Raw genomic sequence first — 23,213 nt, 5'->3', positions numbered from 1 at the left:
GGTATAACTGTTTATATCCCTTGAACTTTTAACAATTGGACAATAAATTGTTACTTTTTATGGAAGCCTAAGCCTGTTTATTTGTTTGGATACACTGGATTTTTTCATCCTGCTGCAGGATCAGTATAGCTGGGTCACTGTGATTCCCCAGCCTGTCTCAATCAGCACATAGGTGCTGCTTCCTTTGTGAGTATATTATCTTCACATTTGTCTATCTGTGCCATTTATCTTGCAATATTGCACTAGGAGGCACCCTCTCTTTCTGATTACTTTTCACAGATTTATTTGTTCACATTGGAACCAATCATCTGCTGCAGGATCAGTGTAGCTGGGTCACTGTGATTCCCCAGCCTGTCCCAATCAGCACATAGGTGCTGCTTCTTTTGTGAGTATTTTATTATCACATTTGTCTATCTGTGCCATTTATCTTGCAATATTGCACTAGGAGGCGCCCTCTCTTCTTTGTGATTCTTTTTCACAGATCTTTTGTTGCTTTGTATGATATAAGAGGAGCTGCCCACGAAGTTTGATTATTCAACCATTAATTACACCTGGATATCATTTACAGAATTATACAGAAGATTTTAGGACTTTAATGAATATTGGCCTACTGCTTAGGTCAAGGACTCAATTAAGTTTCTATCAATAAGTGTCATATGTTTGTGAATTACTTGTTATTTGTTGTATACTAAATATTGCTAATTAACACATTTTATTCTATAATAGCGCCCCCTACAGTTGGATACCTAGGTATCATCAACAGGTTCTTGTGTAGTGTTTTTAATTTGAAGCCTAAGCTGGTTGTATGAATGTTTTTTCTTTGATAATTTTAAATAAAGATATAGTATGAATATAATTCATCATTCTATATTATCGTGTGGATAGTTTAAACACAGCAGTGCCATAATCTCATTTACAATTACTTGTTAGTTGTGCTTTGACCCTTGCTCTTTATTCTGTGGCAGGACACCTATACTTATATATATATATATATATAAAAAGATTTACCCCATATTATTTATTATAATATATAGGTCTTCTGCATATCTTCACACTGCTTTCCCCCGTCCCCTATTTTGCCTTAACCTTTGGCTTGGGTGTCTTTGCCTCTTCCTGGTGGCCAGGTTCAGTATTTCCCAACAGTAAGGAATGAAGCTGTGGACTCTCCTTATATTAAGAAGGAAATGGGGAATATCCACCAAGACAGAGATTGTTCGACTAACTGGTCTAAATGAATTAACTGAGACAAGTTGGTATGATCTCCATTCCACTGTCTTAGCATGAATTGTTGTAGTGGAGGCAAATGAAACCTTGGAAACTGAATAACATCTGATGCTGCCACCATCAGACCCACTACCTTCATACACTGAGCTATAATAACTTGAGAAAGGGACTGTATACTCCGGCAAGTAGATAGTAGCTTGAACTTGCGTTGGTCTGTCAAGAACAGCCTCATTGAGACTGAATTTATGATTTCCCCCAGAAAAGACAACATTGTAAGAGGATTGGCCACGTTTACTTTCCAGCACAGACTGCGAAGAAACCAGAGAAGTTTCTCTGTATGAGCAGTCGCTAAAGTAAAAGACGGAGCTTGAACCAAAATATCGCCCAAGTAGGGAGCTACATCTATTGCATGAACTATGACAACTGACAGCATTAGCAAGACCAAAGGGAAGAGCTACAAACTGGTAATGTCTGTCCAAGAAGGCAAAACAAAGAAATTGCTGATGTTCTTTATGAATAGGGATGTGCAAGTAAGCATCCTTCAAGCCTATCGTTGTCATAAACTGACCTTGAAGGACTAAAAGGATAGATTTCATAGTTTCCATCTTGAAAGAAGGAACCTTAAAAAACTTGTTTAAGGTTTTCAGATCCAAAATGGGTCTGAATGTTCCCTCCTTTGGGACGGAACAGGTTGGAATAGAAACCTCTCCCTTGTTCAGGCATAGGAACAGAAAACAAAATCCACACGGACTGACAGTGATCTGCCATAATGTACCAGCAGTCTGGAGTCGAAGAGGTGAACTCACCTGTCTTATTTCTCTTCTTAAGATGTTGGCCAGGGGTTAATTTGTCCCCCTGCCAGTCCACCCCTGATAGCCACGGCCAGCTCCTCGACTGAATCTGTGATTTTGTGGAGACAAATTTCATTCAATTCAGCAAGACTACTTTACCATATGAAAACAGACATGTATATATTTAAAGGGATATAAAACGTAATTTTTTCTTTTCTGATTCAGACAGAGCATGTAATTTTAAACAACTTTCTAATTTACACCTATTATACATTTTTCTTCGTTCTCTTGGTATCTTTATTTGAAAAAAAAAACAAAAACGCCAGGAATGTAAGCTTAGGAGCCAGCCCATTTTTGGTTCAGCACCCTTGGTAGTGCTTGCTGGCTACATTATCCCTTTAACAACAAAATGCATTGACCTGTTTTGCAAATGTGTTTGTTGTGGTCACTGTTTTTCCCTAATGCTAGCTGTTGTGTTTGCTGTACATCATGCCCCGGGCAAGTCAGACAATCATACATGTTAATTGTAAGTACACCCACTGGCAATAGAATGGAAGATAGGTGAAATATAATGGATTTTGAACATGTTATCAGGTAAATGAGACTGGCTGCCTAACATAAATGTAGCCCAATTAAATATCTCAGAGGGTGTGTCTCTCTGATTTCATAGTAATTCATTTCTTAGGCCCCTTCAGAGACATAACAATATCAATGCAGTGCATCTAGAAAGTCACACGTGAGACCGTTTTACTACCTTTTATTTATTCAACAAACTTTGTTACTTTAACATTAAAAACAAAATCAGTAATTACAATTTCCCAAACACTTCAGGTGTCATTAATTTATTCCAAATAACCCCCAGCTTTATTTAATAAACTTTAAGAGATTTATGCTGCTTCCATTTTGTTGACACACCAAATAGCACTTTTTTTCATTTGCTTCTTTTTTTATATAATGGTCAGTTTCTTCCAAAGGCAGCTTCAAACCACTGGAGGTTTTTTTTAAAAAAAAAATCAGAGATTTCATATTTTATATACAGATCCTGTGTAGAGTCTTCAGGAACTAGTGCCTCAAAAATATTACGTGATGTTACCCATTTCCTGCTGAAGGATTCTAACACTTTAAGAGAAGTTAAGAAGGTAGACATCTGGGAAAAGTTTGTTGTTGGCAAGGCTTCAGCTGGTTTTTGCGCGGTAAAGGTTTTCAACGTTGTATAAAATAAAACATCCATAATACAGCTCTCAGGCTCTCTCATAATGGCGTGTACTGACCACTCCCCCCAACGTTAGAGTCTAGAGAGAGAGAGAAAACATTTTATGGCTGTTTCATTTAAAAGGAACATTTATACATTTTTACAGTGATGTACAAAACCATAGTATGCGGAAGTAGGTGGCCGCTCGTGCTGCTCTGGTTTTTTTCTGAGACGGATTTATTTTTGTGAAAGATCCAGATCTTAGTATGGTGATCTTCACAAGAATAAATCTAGCTCCGAAAAGAGCCCAAAGACACAAGCGGCCGCCTCCTTCCGCATTCAGATCCTCATAAAGGGAATCGGAATGCACATAGCTAATGGAAATTATAATGTAACATGCTTCAGACAGAGCATGCAATTTTAAAAAAAACATTTCAATTAACTTCTATTAACAAATGAATTTAGTTCTCTTGGTATCCTTTGTTGAAAAGCACACATAGGTAGGCTCAGGAGCAGCAATGCACCACTGGGAGCTAGCTGACTACACACATGCCTCTTTTTAGTTTACCAAGGTGTGTTCAGGTAGCTCCCAGTAGTGCACTGGAGCCCTTTTGCACTATTTAAACATATAGTTTAATGCAAACAACATTACAATAATAATAAGTGCCCTTATACATTACAGCATTTTCGTTTCACACTTGTATGTCTCTTTAATATAATAATTATAGTAGTTTAAGACAATGATCACATCATCTAATACAAATTTATTCTCACTAAGTTAAACAAACATATTGACTTGCATTCCAAAAAGAATTCCTGAACAGCAGCTCAGCTGACTTTTCTTCTTCATTTACAACAGCATTTCAATATACAAAAGAAGAGCTGTTTGAATGGGTAAAACTGATCATTTCAGTAAATGCTATAACAGGAAAATATATCTAAACCCACCAAAGGCAAACAAGAAACCTAAGGGAAACTGGGATAGCAAAGGATTTGTAAGTAGGTTTATGCAAAGATTTTCACAGATCTTACAGAGGCAGTGTACCGTGATTTTTTTCCTCCTCATATTAAAGGGACAGTATACACTCATTTTCATATAACTGCATGTAATAGACACTACTATAGAGAATAAGATGCACAGATACTGATATAAAAATCCAGTATAAAATGGTTTAAAAGCTTTTAGTTTATCCCTGTTGAAAAGGTAGCTGGAAAGCCCACTGCAAGTGGGAAATAAGACACTCCCCACCCTCCCCCTCCTTTTGCATATGAGAAGACCCCTTACACAAACAGCAGCAAGCAGGAGAAGGTATACATCAGTATTCTCATAAAACTTTGGGGCTTGGTTAGGAGTCTGAAATTCAGAGCAATGTTATTTAAAAATAAGCAAAACTATACATTTAAAAAAAAAAAAAAAAAAAACTTTATGGGCTTTATAAATAGATCATCTACAAAACATTTATGCAAAGAAAAAATGAGTGTATAATGTCCCTTTAAAACCCAAAATGCTTTTCATGATTCAGATAGATCATGTGATTTTAAACAAATTTCTAATTTACTTCTTTATTAAATGTTTTATGTTCTCTTGGTATCTTTTGTTGAAAAGGGGGACGTAAGCTCAGGAGTGTGAATGTTTCTGGAGCTATTTGGCAGCAGTTTTTCAAGAATGTTATCCATTTGCAAGGGCATCAGATGGCAGCACTATTTCCTGCCATATAGTGCTCCAGACACCTATCTGCTTACATCAACAAAGAATACCAAGGGAACAAAGCATATTTGATAATAAAAGTGAAAAAAAACACCATCTCAATGACAATGTGTTGATTAACTGGATAATAAAGCAATTAGTCGTATAATATGTTACAGCAGCTGAAAATCTCAGTGCAAATTAGCTGCAGAGTTTTTCTAATATGTCTCTTGAATACATTTGTTTCCATTGCTCTTGGTCTAACGTAGAATTATAAGGTAAACATTTAGTAATAAAACATTTGAAAGCAAACTGTAAAAACTGTAAACAATATAAAGTATTGTCAAAAGTGACAAAAAAAAAAAGGTCATGATATCATTTTTTTTTTAAATCTTTTGCTATTTAAATCCATTTGTATCCATTACAGTAATCAACTGCCTTTTGTTATGTATTAGTAAAAGGACTGTTAAATACAGCAGAATTGCATAATCAACACATACATAATAAAAAGACAATGCAAAAGCACTGAGTAAAACATTTTTTCCTAACAAATTTCAAAACGTAGTTTTATTTTTCAGCCTCCCGCTTCACGTAACAGCTATCAGCCAATCATAAAATGCATATACATACTGTATATACTGTGAGTTCTTGCACATGCTCAGTGGGAGCTAGTGCCTCAGAAAGTGTGCATAAACATAGAGTGTGCACATTTTGATAATGGAAGTGAATTGGAAAGTTGTTAAAAATTGTGTGTTCTATCGTTATCATGAGAGTTTTAATTTTGACTTTAGTGTTCCTTTAACATTGTAATTTCATTGAGTTCTATGCAAATAGTTTTGGGCGATAAGCTGAACAAGGGTTAAACAGTGAAGAATAAGCAGTTTGACCTGCTAACCAGATAGCTGTGCAAATATGCACATGACTACTTTTTTTTCTAAGTAAACATTAAATGTAAACGACTTTCATGATAGTCCGGTATAGCGGTCACACTTGATGGGAACTATTTCAAAGAAAGAAAAAAAAAAAAAAAGAACAGTTTGAGATATCAAGGTATGACTGATCTATTCAGGGAGTGTCCAGTATATATGTGTTTAAAATCTGTGTGAAATTGCTCCTTTAGTTTTATATTTGCATATGAAATGTTTCTGCTGATTTAAATCATAATCAAATGGGCTAACCCTGTAGAGAGAGAAGACCTAATTTTATTTCTCTCTCTCTCCATGTGCAGTTCTTAGAATTGCATTTTTTACTTAAATTACAGCCAAATGGATGCAACATAATTGATAAAAGTGATATGCAAAGTTTTTTTAATATAAATTATAATTTATATTACAATATCAAAGTGTTTACTGTTCCTTTACCAACAACTCCTTACTTATTAGTATGTGAAAGGCAGATAATCTATGTCCGTTTAGTTATATTAAATCAAATAACTTAGTACCCTTAAAGGTATATGTTGCCTGATCTTAAAGAGGGCACTTTAAAATGTATTTTAATATTTAATGGATAATACTTTAACAAATAAAACGGTCACCTTTGTTGTGGCGTGATACTGTGCTTTTCAGCTGGCAAACAAGCAATCCCTAGGTTTAGCTGTGCATATGCATTTCCTATTAGTTTATATTTCAATTTCCTCCTAAGCGCAAAAATAATGTTTAAATGCTACTATTGTATATGCATAATACATTTTCTTTAAAAGGACATGAAAGCCAAATTTGAACATTCATGCAGCAGACAGAGGATGCAATATTAAAGGGACAGTCTACACCAGAATTTGTATTGTTTTAAAAGATAGATAATTCCTTTATTACCCATTCCCTAAATCTGCATAACCAACACAGTTGTATAAATATACTTTTTACCTCTGTGATTACCTTGTATTTAAGCCTCTGCAAACTGCCCCCTTATTTCAGTTCTTTTGACAGACATGCATTTTAGCCAATCAGTGCTGGCTCCTAGGAGTTCCACGCGCATGAGCACAGTGTTATCTATATGACACACATTAACTAACACCCTCTAGTGGTGACAAACTAACAAAATGCCCTGAGAGAAGAGGTGGCCTTCAAGTGCTTAGAAATTAGCATAGGAACCTCCCAGGTTTAGCTTTCAACTAAGAATATAAAGAGAACAAAGCAAAATTGGTGATAAAAGTAAATTAGAAAGTTGTTTAAAATTGCATGCCCTATCTGAATCATGAAAGTTTATTTTGGACTATACTGTCCCTTTAAGAGACTATTCAAGTTACTCATTTGATCAAATTGACTTTGATTTGTTGGTATCCTTTGTTGAAAAGTATACCTAGGTAGGCTCAGGAGCAGCAACTGGGAGCTATTCAGTTATTGGTCGCTACACAGAGATGCCTCTTGTCATTGGCTCATAAATAACAATGCGTTCAGCTAGCTCCCAGTAGTGCTTTGCTGATCTAGAACTGAATTTAAACATTTTTTTTTGTTTAAAAATTGTGCTTTGACCCACACTCCCTACAGAGGCCAAAAGACAATATTTGTAACCTAGGATTTTAAAATGCTACGATTTTTCCTAAACCAGCTATTTGATTATGCAGCATTTTCAGGTTACAGAATTTACTTTTTACCCCTCTAGGGAGTGTGAGACAAAACACAATTCTCAACAAAAAGTAAGAGATTTTCAATGTTCTTTTAAAGGTAAAACAACATTTGTTTCCCCTTAATGAGTTTCAAATGTCTTGTTATGCCTACTGCAGAATATTAACTGTATGGGAAATTGTTGCTTAAAGGGACACTAAACCAATTTTTTTTTATTTCATGATTCAGATAGAGCAGGCAATTTTAATCAACTTTCTAATTTACTCCTATTATCAATTTTTCTTCGTTCTCCTGCTATCTTAATTTAAAAAGCAGGAATCTAAGTTTAGGAGCCGGTCCATTTTCGGTTCAGCACCTAGGTAGTGATTGCTGATTGGTGGCTAAATGTAGCCAGGAACGAACAGCAGCTCAATAGCTTGTTCTATGGCAAGTTACCACCTAGGAGCAGCCTCTTTTAGCCCAGTTGTGCTTTTCACAGAAGAAAACTTTCCTGAAGCAAATCAGTGTGATCCCGCTGAGTAAGGTCAGTCCAGCCACAAAATACCAGGCAATTCCTCCCCTGAACAAGGAACATGACAACCCCAGACGATCGTTTTGTCCTTCTGTGGGCCTCATCAGTGAGGTGCATCCATATCCCTCTAAGCACACTGGGCAAGGAGTCCAAATCTGGTTTCCCCCATCACCCTTAGGGAGACCTTCCCAGGGTCATATGAAGGCCGAAACGATCGTCTGGGGTTGCTGTGTTCCTTGTTCAGAGAGGAATTGCCTGGTATTTTAGCGCTGTTCTGACCGTAATAGGCGGGATCAGACTGATATACTACAGGAAAGGCTAAAAAGAAGCTGCACCCAGGTGGTAAATCGCCATAGAACAGGCTAACAATGTTATTGAGCGGGTTAATCGTTCCTGTGAGTGCGCTTCTCTCTGTGTGTAAAAAACATAATTTATGCTTACCTGATAAATTCCTTTCTTCTGTAGTGTGATCAGTCCACGGGTCATCATTACTTCTGGGATATTACTCCTCCCCAACAGGAAGTGCAAGAGGATTCACCCAGCAGAGCTGCATATAGCTCCTCCCCTCTACGTCACTCCCAGTCATTCGACCAAGGACCAACGAGAAAGGAGAAGCCAAGGGTGAAGTGGTGACTGGAGTATAATTTAAAAAATATTTACCTGCCTTAAAAAACAGGGCGGGCCGTGGACTGATCACACTACAGAAGAAAGGAATTTATCAGGTAAGCATAAATTATGTTTTCTTCTGTTAAGTGTGATCAGTCCACGGGTCATCATTACTTCTGGGATACCAATACCAAAGCAAAAGTACACGGATGACGGGAGGGATAGGCAGGCTCTTTATACAGAAGGAACCACTGCCTGAAGAACCTTTCTCCCAAAAATAGCCTCCGAGGAAGCAAAAGTGTCAAATTTGTAAAATTTGGAAAAAGTATGAAGCGAAGACCAAGTTGCAGCCTTGCAAATCTGTTCAACAGAGGCCTCATTCTTAAAGGCCCAAGTGGAAGCCACAGCTCTAGTAGAATGAGCTGTAATTCTTTCAGGAGGCTGCTGTCCAGCAGTCTCATAGGCTATACGAATTATGCTACGAAGCCAGAAAGAAAGAGAGGCAGCAGAAGCCTTTTGACCTCTCCTCTGACCAGAGTAAACGACAAACAGGGAAGACGTTTGTCGAAATTCCTTAGTTGCCTGTAAGTAAAACTTTAGGGCACGAACTACATCCAGATTGTGCAGAAGACGTTCCTTCTTCGAAGAAGGATTTGGACACAAAGAAGGAACAACAATCTCTTGATTGATATTCCTGTTAGTGACTACCTTAGGTAAGAACCCAGGTTTAGTACGCAGAACTACCTTATCCGAATGAAAAATCAAATAAGGAGAATCACAATGTAAGGCTGATAACTCAGAGACTCTTCGAGCCGAGGAAATAGCCATTAAAAATAGAACTTTCCAAGATAACAACTTTATATCAATGGAATGAAGGGGTTCAAACGGAACGCCTTGTAAAACGTTAAGAACAAGGTTTAAACTCCATGGCGGAGCAACAGTTTTAAACACAGGCTTAATCCTGGCCAAAGCCTGACAAAAAGCCTGAACGTCTGGAACTTCTGACAGACGTTTGTGCAACAGAATGGACAGAGCTGAGATCTGTCCCTTTAATGAACTAGCAGATAAACCCTTTTCTAAACCTTCTTGTAGAAAAGACAATATCCTAGGAATCCTAACCTTACTCCAAGAGTAACCTTTGGATTCGCACCAATATATGTATTTACGCCATATCTTATGGTAAATCCTTCTGGTAACAGGCTTCCTAGCCTGTATTAGGGTATCAATAACTGACTCAGAAAAACCACGTTTTGATAAAATCAAGCGTTCAATTTCCAAGCAGTCAGCTTCAGAGAAGTTAGATTTTGATGTTTGAAAGGACCCTGTATCAGAAGGTCCTGTTTCAGAGGTAGAGACCAAGGTGGACAAGATGACATGTCCACCAGGTCTGCATACCAAGTCCTGCGTGGCCATGCAGGTGCTATTAGAATAACTGATGCTCTCTCCTGTTTGATTCTGGCAATCAATCGAGGAAGCATCGGGAAGGGTGGAAACACGTAAGCCATCCTGAAGTCCCAAGGTGCTGTCAGGGCATCTATCAGGACTGCTCCTGGATCCCTGGATCTGGACCCGTAACGAGGAAGCTTGGCGTTCTGTCGAGACGCCATGAGATCTATCTCTGGTTTGCCCCACTGATGAAGTATTTGGGCAAAGACCTCCGGATGAAGTTCCCACTCCCCCGGATGAAAAGTCTGACGACTTAAGAAATCCGCCTCCCAGTTCTCCACTCCCGGGATGTGGATTGCTGACAGGTGGCAAGAGTGAAACTCTGCCCAGCGAATTATCTTTGTTACTTTCATCATTGCTAGGGAGCTTCTTGTCCCTCCCTGATGGTTGATGTAAGCTACAGTCGTGATGTTGTCCGACTGAAACCTGATGAACCCCCGAGTTGTCAACTGGGGCCAAGCCAGGAGGGCATTGAGAACTGCTCTCAATTCCAGAATGTTTATTGGTAGGAGACTCTCCTCCTGACTCCATTGTCCCTGAGCCTTCAGAGAATTCCAGACGGCACCCCAACCTAGAAGGCTGGCGTCTGTTGTTACAATTGTCCAGTCTGGCCTGCTGAATGGCATCCCCCTGGACAGATGTGGCCGAGAAAGCCACCATAGAAGAGAATTTCTGGTCTCTTGATCCAGATTCAGAGAAGGGGACAAGTCTGAGTAATCCCCATTCCACTGACTTAGCATGCACAGTTGCAGTGGTCTGAGGTGTAAGCGTGCAAAGGGTACTATGTCCATTGCCGCTACCATCAAGCCGATTACCTCCATGCATTGAGCCACTGACGGGTGTTGAATGGAATGAAGGGTGCGGCAAGCACTTTGAAGTCTTGTTAACCTGTCTTCTGTCAGGTAAATCTTCATTTCTACAGAATCTATAAGAGTCCCCAGGAAGGGAACTCTTGTGAGTGGAACGAGTGAACTTTTCTTTTCGTTCACCTTCCATCCATGTGACCTTAGAAATGCCAGTACTAACTCTGTATGAGACTTGGCAGTTTGAAAGCTTGAAGCTTGTATCAGAATGTCGTCTAGGTACGGAGCTACCGAGATTCCCCTCGGTCTTAGTACCGCCAGAAGAGCACCCAGAACCTTTGTGAAGATTCTTGGAGCTGTAGCCAATCCGAATGGAAGAGCTACAAACTGGTAATGCCTGTCTAGGAAGGCAAACCTTAGGTACCGGTAATGATCTTTGTGAATCGGTATGTGAAGGTAAGCATCCTTTAAATCCACTGTGGTCATGTACTGACCCTTTTGGATCATGGGTAAAATTGTCCGAATAGTCTCCATCTTGAACGATGGAACTCTTAGGAATTTGTTTAGGATTTTTAAGTCCAGGATTGGTCTGAAAGTTCCCTCTTTTTTGGGAACCACAAACAGATTTGAGTAAAACCCTTGTCCCTGTTCCGATCGTGGAACTGGATGGATTACTCCCATTAACAAAAGCTCTTGTACGCAGCGTAGAAACGCCTCTTTCTTTGTTTGGTTTGTTGACAACCTTGACAGATGAAATCTCTCTCTTGGAGGAGAGTATTTGAAGTCCAGAAGGTATCCCTGAGATATTATCTCTAGCGCCCAGGGATCCTGGACATCTCTTGCCCAAGCCTGGGCGAAGAGAGAAAGTCTGCCCCCCACTAGATCCGATCCCGGATCGGGGGCCCTCAATTCATGCTGTTTTAGGGGCAGCAGCAGGTTTCCTGGCCTGCTTGCCTTTGTTCCAAGACTGGTTAGGTCTCCAGCCTTGTCTGTAGCGAGCAACAGATCCTTCTTGTTTTGGAGCAGAGGAAGTTGATGCTGCTCCTGCTTTGAAATTCCGAAAGGAACGAAAATTAGACTGTCTGGCCTTAGGTTTGGCCCTGTCTTGAGGCAGGGCGTGGCCTTTACCTCCTGTAATGTCAGCGATAATTTCTTTCAAACCAGGCCCAAATAAGGTCTGCCCTTTAAAAGGTATATTAAGTAATTTAGACTTAGAAGTAACATCAGCTGACCAGGATTTTAGCCACAGTGCTCTGCGTGCCTGAATGGCGAATCCTGAATTCTTAGCCGTAAGTTTAGTTAAATGTACTACGGCCTCCGAAATGAATGAATTAGCTAGTTTAAGGACTCTAAGCTTGTCCGTAATGTCATCCAGAGTAGCTGAATTAATGGTCTCTTCCAGCGACTCAAACCAGAATGCCGCCGCAGCCGTGACCGGCGCAATGCATGCAAGGGGTTGCAATATAAAACCTTGTTGAACAAACATTTTCTTAAGGTAACCCTCTAACTTTTTATCCATTGGATCTGAAAAGGCACAGCTATCCTCCACCGGGATAGTGGTACGCTTAGCTAAAGTAGAAACTGCTCCCTCCACCTTAGGGACCGTCTGCCATAAGTCCCGTGTGGTGGCGTCTATTGGAAACATTTTTCTAAATATCGGAGGGGGTGAGAACGGCACACCGGGTCTATCCCACTCTTTAGTAATAATTTCAGTTAGTCTTTTAGGTATAGGAAAAACGTCGGTACTCGTTGGTACCGCAAAATATTTATCCAACCTACACATTTTCTCTGGTATTGCAACTGTGTTACAATCATTCAGAGCCGCTAACACCTCCACTAGTAATACACGGAGGTTCTCCAGCTTAAATTTAAAATTTGAAATATCTGAATCCAATCTGTTTGGATCAGAACCGTCAGCCGCAGACAGAAGCTCTCCGTCCTCATGTTCTGCAAGCTGTGACGCAGTATCTGACATGGCCCTAGTATTATCAGCGCACTCTGTTCTCACCCCAGAGTGATCACGCTTGCCTCTTAGTTCTGGTAATTTAGCCAAAACTTCAGTCATAACAGTAGCCATATCTTGTAATGTTATCTGTAATGGCCGCCCAGATGTACTGGGCGCCACAATATCGCGCACCTCCCGAGCGGGAGATGCAGGTACTGACACGTGAGGAGAGTTAGTCGGCATAACTCTCCCCTCGCTGTTTGGTGAAATTTGTTCAATTTGTACAGATTGACTTTTATTTAAAGTAGCATCAATACAGTTAGTACATAAATTTCTATTGGGCTCCACTTTGGCATTGGAACAAATAACACAGGTATCTTCCTCTGAATCAGACATGTTTAACACACTAGCAAATAAACTTGCAACTTGGAATACAATTCTAGTAAAATATTATGAAAAACGTACTGTGCCTATAAGAAGCACAGAAGATTTATGACAGTTGAAAATTAATAAACTGAAACAGTTATAGCATCAATCCTTGTAAACAACACAACTTTAGCAAAGGTTTGTTCCCATTAGCAAAGACAACTAACTCTGATAGCAGAAAAAAAATTACAGAATAAACGTTTTTTATCACAGTCAACTACAATCTCACAGCTCTGCTGTGAGAATTACCTCCCTCAAAACAAGTTTTGAAGACCCCTGAGTTCTGTAGAGATGAACCGGATCATGCAGGAAATACAATGAGCTGCTGACTGAAATTTTTTGATGCGTAGCAAAAGCGCCAAAAAACGGCCCCTCCCCCTCACACACAACAGTGAGAGAGATCAGAAACTGTCAGAAATTAGATCAAGTAACTGCCAAGTGGAAAAATAGTGCCCAAACATTTATTCACTCAGTACCTCAGAAAATGAAAACGATTTTACATTCCAGCAAAAACGTTTAACATAAATTAAGAGTTATTAAAAAGCCTGTTGCTAGTCCCTGCAAAATAGGCTAAAGTTTTATGTACACAGTGTAATTCCAGTGAAGTACCATTCCCCAGAATACTGAAGTGTAAAATATACATACATGACATTATATCGGTATGGCAGGATTTTCTCATCAATTCCATTGTCAGAAAATAAAAGCTGCTACATACCTCTTTGCAGATTAATCTGCCCGCTGTCCCCTGATCTGAAGTTTACCTCTCCTCAGATGGCCGAGAAACAGCAATATGATCTTAACTACTCCGGCTAAAATCATAGTAAAAACTCTGGTAGATTCTTCTTCAAACTCTGCCAGAGAGGTAATAACACACTCCGGTGCTATTATAAAATAATAAACTTTTGATTGAAGATATAAAACTAAGTATAATCACCATAGTCCTCTCACACATCCTATCTAGTCGTTGGGTGCAAGAGAATGACTGGGAGTGACGTAGAGGGGAGGAGCTATATGCAGCTCTGCTGGGTGAATCCTCTTGCACTTCCTGTTGGGGAGGAGTAATATCCCAGAAGTAATGATGACCCGTGGACTGATCACACTTAACAGAAGAAATGTAAATGTTCCTCATCCCTTTAAATTATACATCTACTATGTTATATTTTTCAGCACAAAATGCAAAACAAAATAAAAGTGTTGGAATGTTGTCCACTGTTATCATAAAACACTGGCGGTGGCAGTTCTAGAACTTACATTTTGGGAGGCTTACAAAGATGGTAAAAACAGAACACATAGCACCCCCAGTGTTTTCCATAGGGCCTATTAATGGGCACACCACCTGGCTGATTTTACTGACCACCCGCCTACAATTTTAGCCAATGTTACGTTAAAATTAGATAATTAAATATTTTCAATGCTTATTGCACAAATTCAGGTAGATTACAAGTTTTGTGTTCGTGTTTTAACGCTGATTATGCCATTATGAGTCTTGTCGGTATAGCTGTACCACAAGCCTTTTAGCCTGCAACGCAACGTCAGTTCCGCACTCGAAAAATTAAATTTTTTCATGGGATTCCCATAGCGCTGCCATTACGAGTTTTGCAGTGACAGCCTATAACGACACGATCCGTACCGCCATCTGAGAGCAGTAGTTATGAGTTTTTACGCAGCAAAACTGTTACATAAAACTCATAACTAAAGTGTTACAAAGTACACTAACACCCATAAACTACCTACTAACCCTCCCGCATTGCAAACACTATATTAAACCTATTAACCCCTAATCTGCCACTCCCGACATCGCTACCACTAATAAAATGTATTAACCCCTATTCCGCCGCTCCCCGCCATCGTCGCCACTATACTAAAGTTATTATCCCCTATTCCCCCACACTGCCCACACTATAATAAATATATTAACTCCTATTCCTGCCGCTCCCCCCCAACCACCCCAAAATAAAAGAAACCTAATCTATAATAAACTACAAATAGCCCTTAAAAGGGCCTTTTGTAGGACACTGCCCTAAAGAAATCAGTTCTTTTTATAAAAAAAATTAAAAAGACCCACTAACATTACAAACCCCCACCCCCCAAAATAAAAAAACTATCTAAAAAAAAACCCTAATCTACCCATTGCCCTAAAAAAGGGTATGCTCTTTTTCTTGCCCTTAAAAGGGTATTCAGCTCTTTTAAGAAATGCCCAAACCTAATCTAAAAAAAACCCCACCCCAAAAAACCTTAAAAAAAAACCTAACACTAACCCCTCTTTAGGTACTCAGAGTTGCTGAAGTCCCGTTTGAACAATCTTCATCCCGGCGGCTCCATCTTCATCCCGGCGGCTCCATCTTTATCCATCGAGGGACCGGCATCTTTTTCATCCCTGCGGAGGCGGAGCGGTTGATGCGAGGTCCAAGGCAGAGGTCCAGACGGAAGTCTATCAATCCGACGTGGAGGTCCTCTTCATGTGATCGTCCGCCGCTCACTGAGGATTCAAATGCAAGGTACCCCTTTAATACTGGGGGTACCATTGCATTCCTATTGGCTGAAAAATGTAAATAAACCATTAGGAATTAGGGCTGCTAAATCCTATTGGCTGTTCAAATCAGCCAATAGGATTTAAGCAACTCTCATTCCTATTGGCTGATTCGAATCAGCCAATAGGAATGAGAGCTGCTTAAAGTCTGGATGAAGATGGAGCCGCTGGGATCAAGATCGTTTAAGCGGGACTTCAGCAACTGTGAGTACCTAAAGAGGGGTTAGTGTTAGATTTTTTTAAGGTTTCTTGGGGTAGGTTTTCTTTTTAGATTAGCTTTTAAGGGCAAGAAAAAGAGCTGAATGCCCTTTTAAGGGCAATGCCCATACAAATGCCCTTTTCAGGGCAATGGGTAGATTAGTTTTTTTTTTTTTTTTTGGGTTGGGGGGGGGGGGGGTTGTAATGTTAGTGGGTCTTTGTATTTTATTTTAGAAAAAGAGCTGATTTCTTTAGGGCAATGCCCTACAAAAGGCCCTTTTAAGGGCTATTGGTAGTTTATTATAGATTAGGTTTCTTTTATTTTGGGGTGGTTTTTTTAAAATGGGTATAAGAGTAGGAATAATTGCTATTATTTTGGATAATTTGTTTGTTGTTTTGTGTAATGTTTTTTTTTTCGTTTTAGGGTGTGTTTTTTTTTTAGATTAGCCATTTTTTATTTTTAATGGGCAGCAAAAGAGCTGAATGCCCTTATAAGGGCAATGACCATACAAATGCACTTTTCAGGCAATGGGTAGATTATGTTTTACTTTATTTTTATTTTGTGGGTTTGGGGGGTGGGGGTTTGTATACTGTTAGGGGGTGTATGTTTTTCTTTTGTAGAAAAAGAGCTGATTTCTTTAGGGCAATGCCCTACAAAAGGCCCATTTAAGGGCCCTTGGTAGTTTATTATAGATTAGTTTTTTTTATTTTGGGGTGTTTTTTTTTTTAAACAGGGTATTAGAATAGGAATAATTTTTATTGTTTTTGATAATTTCGCTTGTTATTTTTTGTAATGATAGTTTTTTTATATATTTTTTATTTTTTTGTAATTTAAGTGTTTTTTATTTTTGTAATGGTAGGTTTTAGTGTATGGCAGCTTAGGTTTTATTTCACAGGTAAGTTTGTATTTATTTTAACTAGGTAGTTAATAAATAGTTAATAACCATTTACTAACTAGTCTACCTAGTTAAAATAAATACAAACTTACTTGTGAAATAAAAATAAAACCTAAGCTAGCTACAATAGAACTATTCGTTATATTGTAGCTAGCTTAGGTTTTATTTCACAGGTAAGTATTATTTAGTTAATTGTAACTTTAATTTAGCTCTATTTTAATTATGCTAAAGTTAGGGGGTGTTAGGGTTAGGGGTTAATAGTTTTAATAGTTTAATTTAGGTTGTTGCGATGTGGGGTGCTGCGGTTTAGGGGTTAATAGGTTTATTTAGTGGTAGTGATGTGGGAGGCCAGAGATTTAGGGGTTAATAGCTTTATTTAGTGGCAGCGATGTCGGGGAGCGGTGGAATAGGGGGTAATATCATTATTATAGTGTGGGCGATGTTGAGGTTAATAACTTTAGTATAGTGGCGGCGATATTGGGAGCGGCAGATTAGGGGTTAATAGATTTATTTCAGTGGAGGCAATATAGGGAGCGGCAGATTAGGGGTAAATAACATTATGTAGGCGGTGGCGATGTCGGGGGCAGCAGATTAGGGGTGTTTAGATGTGGGGTTTGTTTTTTTCCCCATAGACATCAATGGGGCTGTGTTACAGAGCTTTTCATTTCGCGATCGCAGGTGTTAGGTTTCTTTCTGACACTCTCTCCCCATTGATGTCTATGGGGAAAGCGTGCACAAGCACGTCAAAGCAGCTCAACGCAACCATATCGCACGCACAAGGCGGCTTTTCTAAAACTCGTAATGGCAGCGCTAAGGAGGGTGAAATAACGCTACTTTTGTTGCATTCGTTAACTACCCTTTATAGCGCAAAACTTGTAATCTAGGTGATTATTATTTAATACATTTATGTTAAATTATGCAATACTTTTGTGCTTCAGATAGCAAAAAAATGTTATAGTATTAGAAAGTATTACAACCCCCACCCAGCTACTATATAATGCCACCCGGCTGGCAACATTTTCTGTGGAGAATACGGAGTGCCATAGAACCATTACTGCACGCCGGTATCACTTGTGAGATTAGGAATACGCAGGATACACATCTACTCACCAGTACCAGTTTGTCTCCGTCGACTTCTCTCACCAGTGTAGTCTCCTTTTCATCCCATTTCTGCAAATGCTTCATTTTACCATCTTCTATAGTAACAAATGACTGAAAAATATGATTAAAGGGTTGATTAAAATGAGGAAGAAAATGATCCCATTACAGTCACATTGATTCTTCATTATTTTATGAATTCAGAACATGTCATAATAAATATAAGAAACTAGACATGGCACAATGTAAAAAAAATCCTTTATGGTATGTCAGGGTCACTCCATGATCTTTAGAGTTAAATACAAACTAAAAGGTGATGACACTCACATAGGTCTCAAAATTCCAAAGCAGCTAGTGACGGTAACAACCTGTGTCTTTTATGTTCCTGATTTGACTAACGGTCCGTGAGGAATCCAAAGCTGCTGGGGACCAATACAGCTAATTACTGTGAATTGTGGGTGAAAGTAACATAGCGTAGAAGATGAGAAAGCACATGGATTTAAGGCTGCTACTGATTTTTCTTAAAGTGACATCATTTGTCTGCTTAAAATTACTTTGAAACTGTATTGTAATTTTTTGGAAACTCACATAAGTCCACAGACATTAAGTTCTCCATAACTGAATAAATAAATTAAATTATGAAATTAAACGATTTATATATTTATCATTTATTGCTATAAAATTACATGGTTTTGTGTAAAAGTTGAGCTTGTCTCACACTCCCTAGAGATAACAAATCAAATGATGTTTAATGAATGTATACTGGAAAATGCTGCAATTGCTACAACCAGCTACACACTACACAATGATTGCTTCATGCAGGAGACAAACTAATTTCCATTGATTATAAATGAGATAAATGCACTAAAGCACAAATGATCCCATAGGGGCGCTTCCTACCTAATAGTGTAACATCTATCAATAAAACAAATAGAAAACATACAGAAAGTCCATATCATCCAAAACGAGGCAGCTTTCTGTCAAAGGACGGTCAAATCCTGGTGAAAGTGTGAGTACATTGCTTGCATCATTCATATTACTCTTTGTTTTGGTGGTACTAGGCCATTGTGGCGCCTCTGTTTCCTTTTCACTAATTTCCATTGATTACATTGAAAATCAAGGGAGATAAGATAAACATATTCACGTAGTTCAAGTAGTTTGTTTGCATAATGCGTAGTGTTGCAAATTACTAAAGAGATATAAAAGTCAATATAAAGCCTTTCTTTGCTCGCTCAGAACATACAATTTTCCAAACTTTACAATTTACTTATTTTATCAAATTTACCTTGTTCTCTTGGGATCCTCTAATGAAAAGCAGACCTAGGTAGGTTCAAGAACATGCATGTTCCATGAGCACTATATAGCAGGGGGGGGGGTGTCTGCTCTCAGACCATTTCAGTGGGTGTCTCAGACTAACCTTATCAATAGTGCTAAACTGGGAGATTCTAAGTAAGATTTTAAAAGGTTTTATACTGTAATTTTATATCAGTATCTGTGCATATTATTCTGTATAGTAGTGTCTATTCTAGTCTATAGGATTGAACTCTCATTCTATTGGCTGATTGGAACAGCCAATAGAATGAGAGCTCAATCCTTTTGGCTGATTGGAACAGCCAATAGGATTTTAGCAGCTTTAATTCCTATTGGCTGATTGAAATCTTTCAGCCAATTTTTTATTTCACAGGTAAGTTTGTATTTATTTTAACTAGGTGGTTAATAAATAGTTAGTAACTATTTACTAACTAGTCTACCTAGTTAAAATAAATACAAACTTACCTGTGAAATAAAAATAAAACCTAAGTTAGCTACAATATAACTATCAGTTATATTGTAGCTAGCTTAGGTTTTATTTCACAGGTAAGTATGTATTTAGTTTTAAATAGGTATTATTCAGTTAATAATTGTAACTGTAATTTAGCTGTATTTAAATTATGTTAAAGTTAGGGGGTGTTAGGCTTAGGGTTACGTTAGGGGTTAATATATTTAGTGGTAGTGATGTGGGAGGCCAGAGGTTTAGGGGTTAATAGTATTATGTAGGGGGTGGCGATGTTAGGGGCAGCAGATTAGGGGTTAATTGTATTATGTAGGGGCGGCGATGTTAGGGGCTGCAGATTTGGGGTTAATAACTGTATGTAGGTGGCAGCGATGTTAGGGGCAGCAGATTAGAGGTGTTTAGACATGGGGTTTATGTTAGGGTGTTAGGTTTTTACATTAAATGTATTTTCCCCATAGACATCAATAGGGCTGCATTACAGAGCTTTTCATTCCGCGATCGCAGGTGTTTGACTTTTTTTGGCCGTCTCTCCCCACTGATGTCTATGGGGAAATCGTGCACGAGCACGTAACAGCAGCGCTTGTTTTTGGTGCGGTACGGAGCTCAATGCCACCATATCGCCCGCACAAGCCTACTTTTTTAAACTCGTAATACCAGCGCTATAGGGGGTTGAAATAACGCCACTTTGTGGCGGTCGTTAAAAACCCTATAGCGCTCAAAACTCGTAATCTACCTGTATGTTTGCAAACATCATACTTTCCTTCTGACCAGACTGGAGAGAATGTGGCCCAAGGTTTGAGAGAGTCTTTGGCCTCATGGGGACTCTGTGAAGAACAACAAGTATCAATCACCACAGACAATGGCACAAACATCGTCAAGGCTGTTGCTCTGAATAAATGGAGAAGACTACAGTGTTTTGGGCACAGGTTGCATCTTGCAATTGAAAATGCAGTGAAAGACGAGCCTCACATTTCTAGAGCCACAGGCTTATGCAAGAAAATGGTTTGCCATTTCACACACAGCTGGAAAAAGAAGATGGCATTATCTCAAGCCCAGGAATAACTTCAACTGCCCAAGCATTCACTTATAACAGAGTGCCCAACAAGGTGGAGCTCAAGACAAAAGATGATAGAGAGTTTTAGAGCAACAGAGAGAACTGACTCAGGTTCTCTCTGCAGACAGAAAAACAGACATCTGTTTCAACAATGGCGAGATGAATTGGACTATGCCCAAGGAAACGTATACAGGTGGCGTAATGAGAACCGGCCCTGGCGGCGGAGGGATACCAACCAGAAAAGAAGATCCGGCCGTAACTACTCGTCACAACAGCAAGCCAGACAAGGCCAGAGGAGCTCAAGCAGCACAGACAGCTCCACCGGATCCAGTGTTTTAGGTTCCAGCGACGAGATGAGCACACTACAAGACACAGAGGAGGCCGCAAACATAAACACAGGAGTGGGGCGCCCAAACCGACCGAGGTGGGAAAAGAATCAAAAGAAGCAGACCAAGAGTCATCAATAATCAATATCTCAGCCTGCAGATTAACGGACAGTGAGTACCAATTACTTGAAAAGGGACTGTCATTTTGTCCAGCAAAAGATGTGAACTTTTTTGAAATAGAAAAAGACTTATAAAAGTTTTTCAGGACTTTGAAACTTAACACATTTTTTTAATGATAAACCAGAGTCACTTGTTATCAATACAAATGCAGGTAATGATACACTGATGTTAAAAGCTGTAGGTCTGTATAAAAAGAGCAGTTTTATACCACCATGTAATAACAATAGTGTGGAGACATATATGCAATTGATTAATAAAGATTTGGAACAACTAAAAATTAAAGTTAAAAAGAAATCATGGAAATTTAAGCATAATGTTACTAAGGCACAGAGTAATGCTGTCTCCACAATATGTAAAAAGGATTTCGTGGTGAGGGGTGCAGACAAGGGGGGAGCCATTATTGTCTTAGACAAAGATTATTATATAAATTAAATTAATGGTCAGTTAAATGATAAGAACACATACTTAGTCCTCCCATATAACCCTTTAACTAATATAGAGAAAGAGATTAAGGGTATAATTGACAAAGCCCTCACCAGAGGTATCATTGACAAAAAATTGGCACTATATTTGTACATTGAATGGCCCAAAACTCCAATTATGTACACTGTACCAAAAATTCATAAAGACTCCCACAGACCACCGGGCTGTTAAATCGTTGCGGGTACTGAATCAGTTTTCAGCAATATAGCCATATATTTAGATAATCTTTCAGCCTGAGGTAATAAAAGCAACTTCATATATTAAGGATACCAGTGACTTCATTATGAAGCTTAAAAATTTACCCCTGGATAATACCAAATATATTTTATTTTCATTGGATGTTAGTAGTTTATACACATCCATAAAGCATGAAAGTGGTATTAGAGCAGCAATGACTATTATGGCTAAAACTAAAATGTATAATATAGCACATTTAAAATGTATTGAGGATTTACTGAGACTGGTGTTGCACTGCAATTATTTTCTGTTTGGTGACACATGGTATTTACAACTTAAAGGGACAGCCATGGGGTCCAATGTCGCCCCATCATACGCCAACTTGTTCATGAGCTGCTTTGAGGACAAATTTGTCTATGAAAATGCGTTATTTATACAGTATGGAGCAGCATGGTGGCGGTTTATAGATTACGTGTTTGGCGTGTGGTGGGGTGACATTGGATCCCTATTGGCTTTTGTCAACCAACTTAATGCTGCAGTGCAGGGTCTAAAATTTACATTGAATTTCAGTGAAACTAATATAGCATTTCTGGACACTGAAGTACATAAGGATGTATTTACGGGCAGTTTGAACATTGATATATACAGAAAGAGCACTGACAGAAATTCCCTACTTAAATACGACAGTTTCCATTGTGAGTCACTCAAAAATTCGCTTCCAAAAAGTCAAATGATGAGAGTCCACGGAATAGTGAGTGAAAGCTCTAAAAAGGAAGTAAGACTTAAAGAAATGACAGAGAGGTTTGTCCAGAGGGGTTATCCACCTAAATTAGTTGAATCAGAGAAACTAAAGGACATTAACAGTAGTGGTAAACTTTATAAATCTAAGGACCAGCAAGACAGATTATACTGTGTGTAACACAGTATAATCCATACAGTACAGAAATAGCTCAATGCCTTAAAAAACATTGGCATGTTTCAAAAAAATTTAATAAAAGTATTAACCAATTTCAGAAATATCCTCTTATGGCATATAGGAGAGTTCCTAATATTAAAGATCTGGTAGTAAAAAATGACATTGGAACAACTAAAGGTAAATTGCAAATATATATCTTCTAAATCACATGGCACTAATCCATGCCTCAATTGTGCTAGTTGCAATTCAGTGATTAAAAGCAAGGAATTTGTTCATCCTCATACAGGTAAAAAGTTTAATATTAATGGATTTTATACATGTGAGTCTACACATGTTATATATTCAATAAAATGTCCGTGCTCAAAAATCTATTTAGGTGAGACAGT

General features: G+C 38.7%; 1 protein-coding gene across 1 annotated transcript in view; it reads right to left on the bottom strand.

Annotated features, from left to right (window-relative positions):
* Positions 1–2,756: 2,756 nt before the first annotated feature.
* The window catches only part of LOC128653678 (fatty acid-binding protein, heart), an 83,001-nt gene continuing 62,544 nt past the window's right edge, over positions 2,757–23,213 (bottom strand). The window contains exons 3-4 of the mRNA XM_053707100.1: positions 17,930–18,031; positions 2,757–3,307 (exon numbers count right to left, since the gene is read on the bottom strand). Coding sequence (XP_053563075.1) covers positions 3,257–3,307; positions 17,930–18,031 — 153 coding nt within the window. The 3' untranslated portion in view covers positions 2,757–3,256. The remainder of the gene's footprint in view (positions 3,308–17,929; positions 18,032–23,213) is intronic.

This window comes from Bombina bombina, chromosome 3 (genome assembly GCF_027579735.1).
Source record: "Bombina bombina isolate aBomBom1 chromosome 3, aBomBom1.pri, whole genome shotgun sequence".
Taxonomy (NCBI): Eukaryota; Metazoa; Chordata; class Amphibia; order Anura; family Bombinatoridae; genus Bombina; species Bombina bombina.
This window is presented reverse-complemented; position numbering and strand designations above follow the sequence as displayed.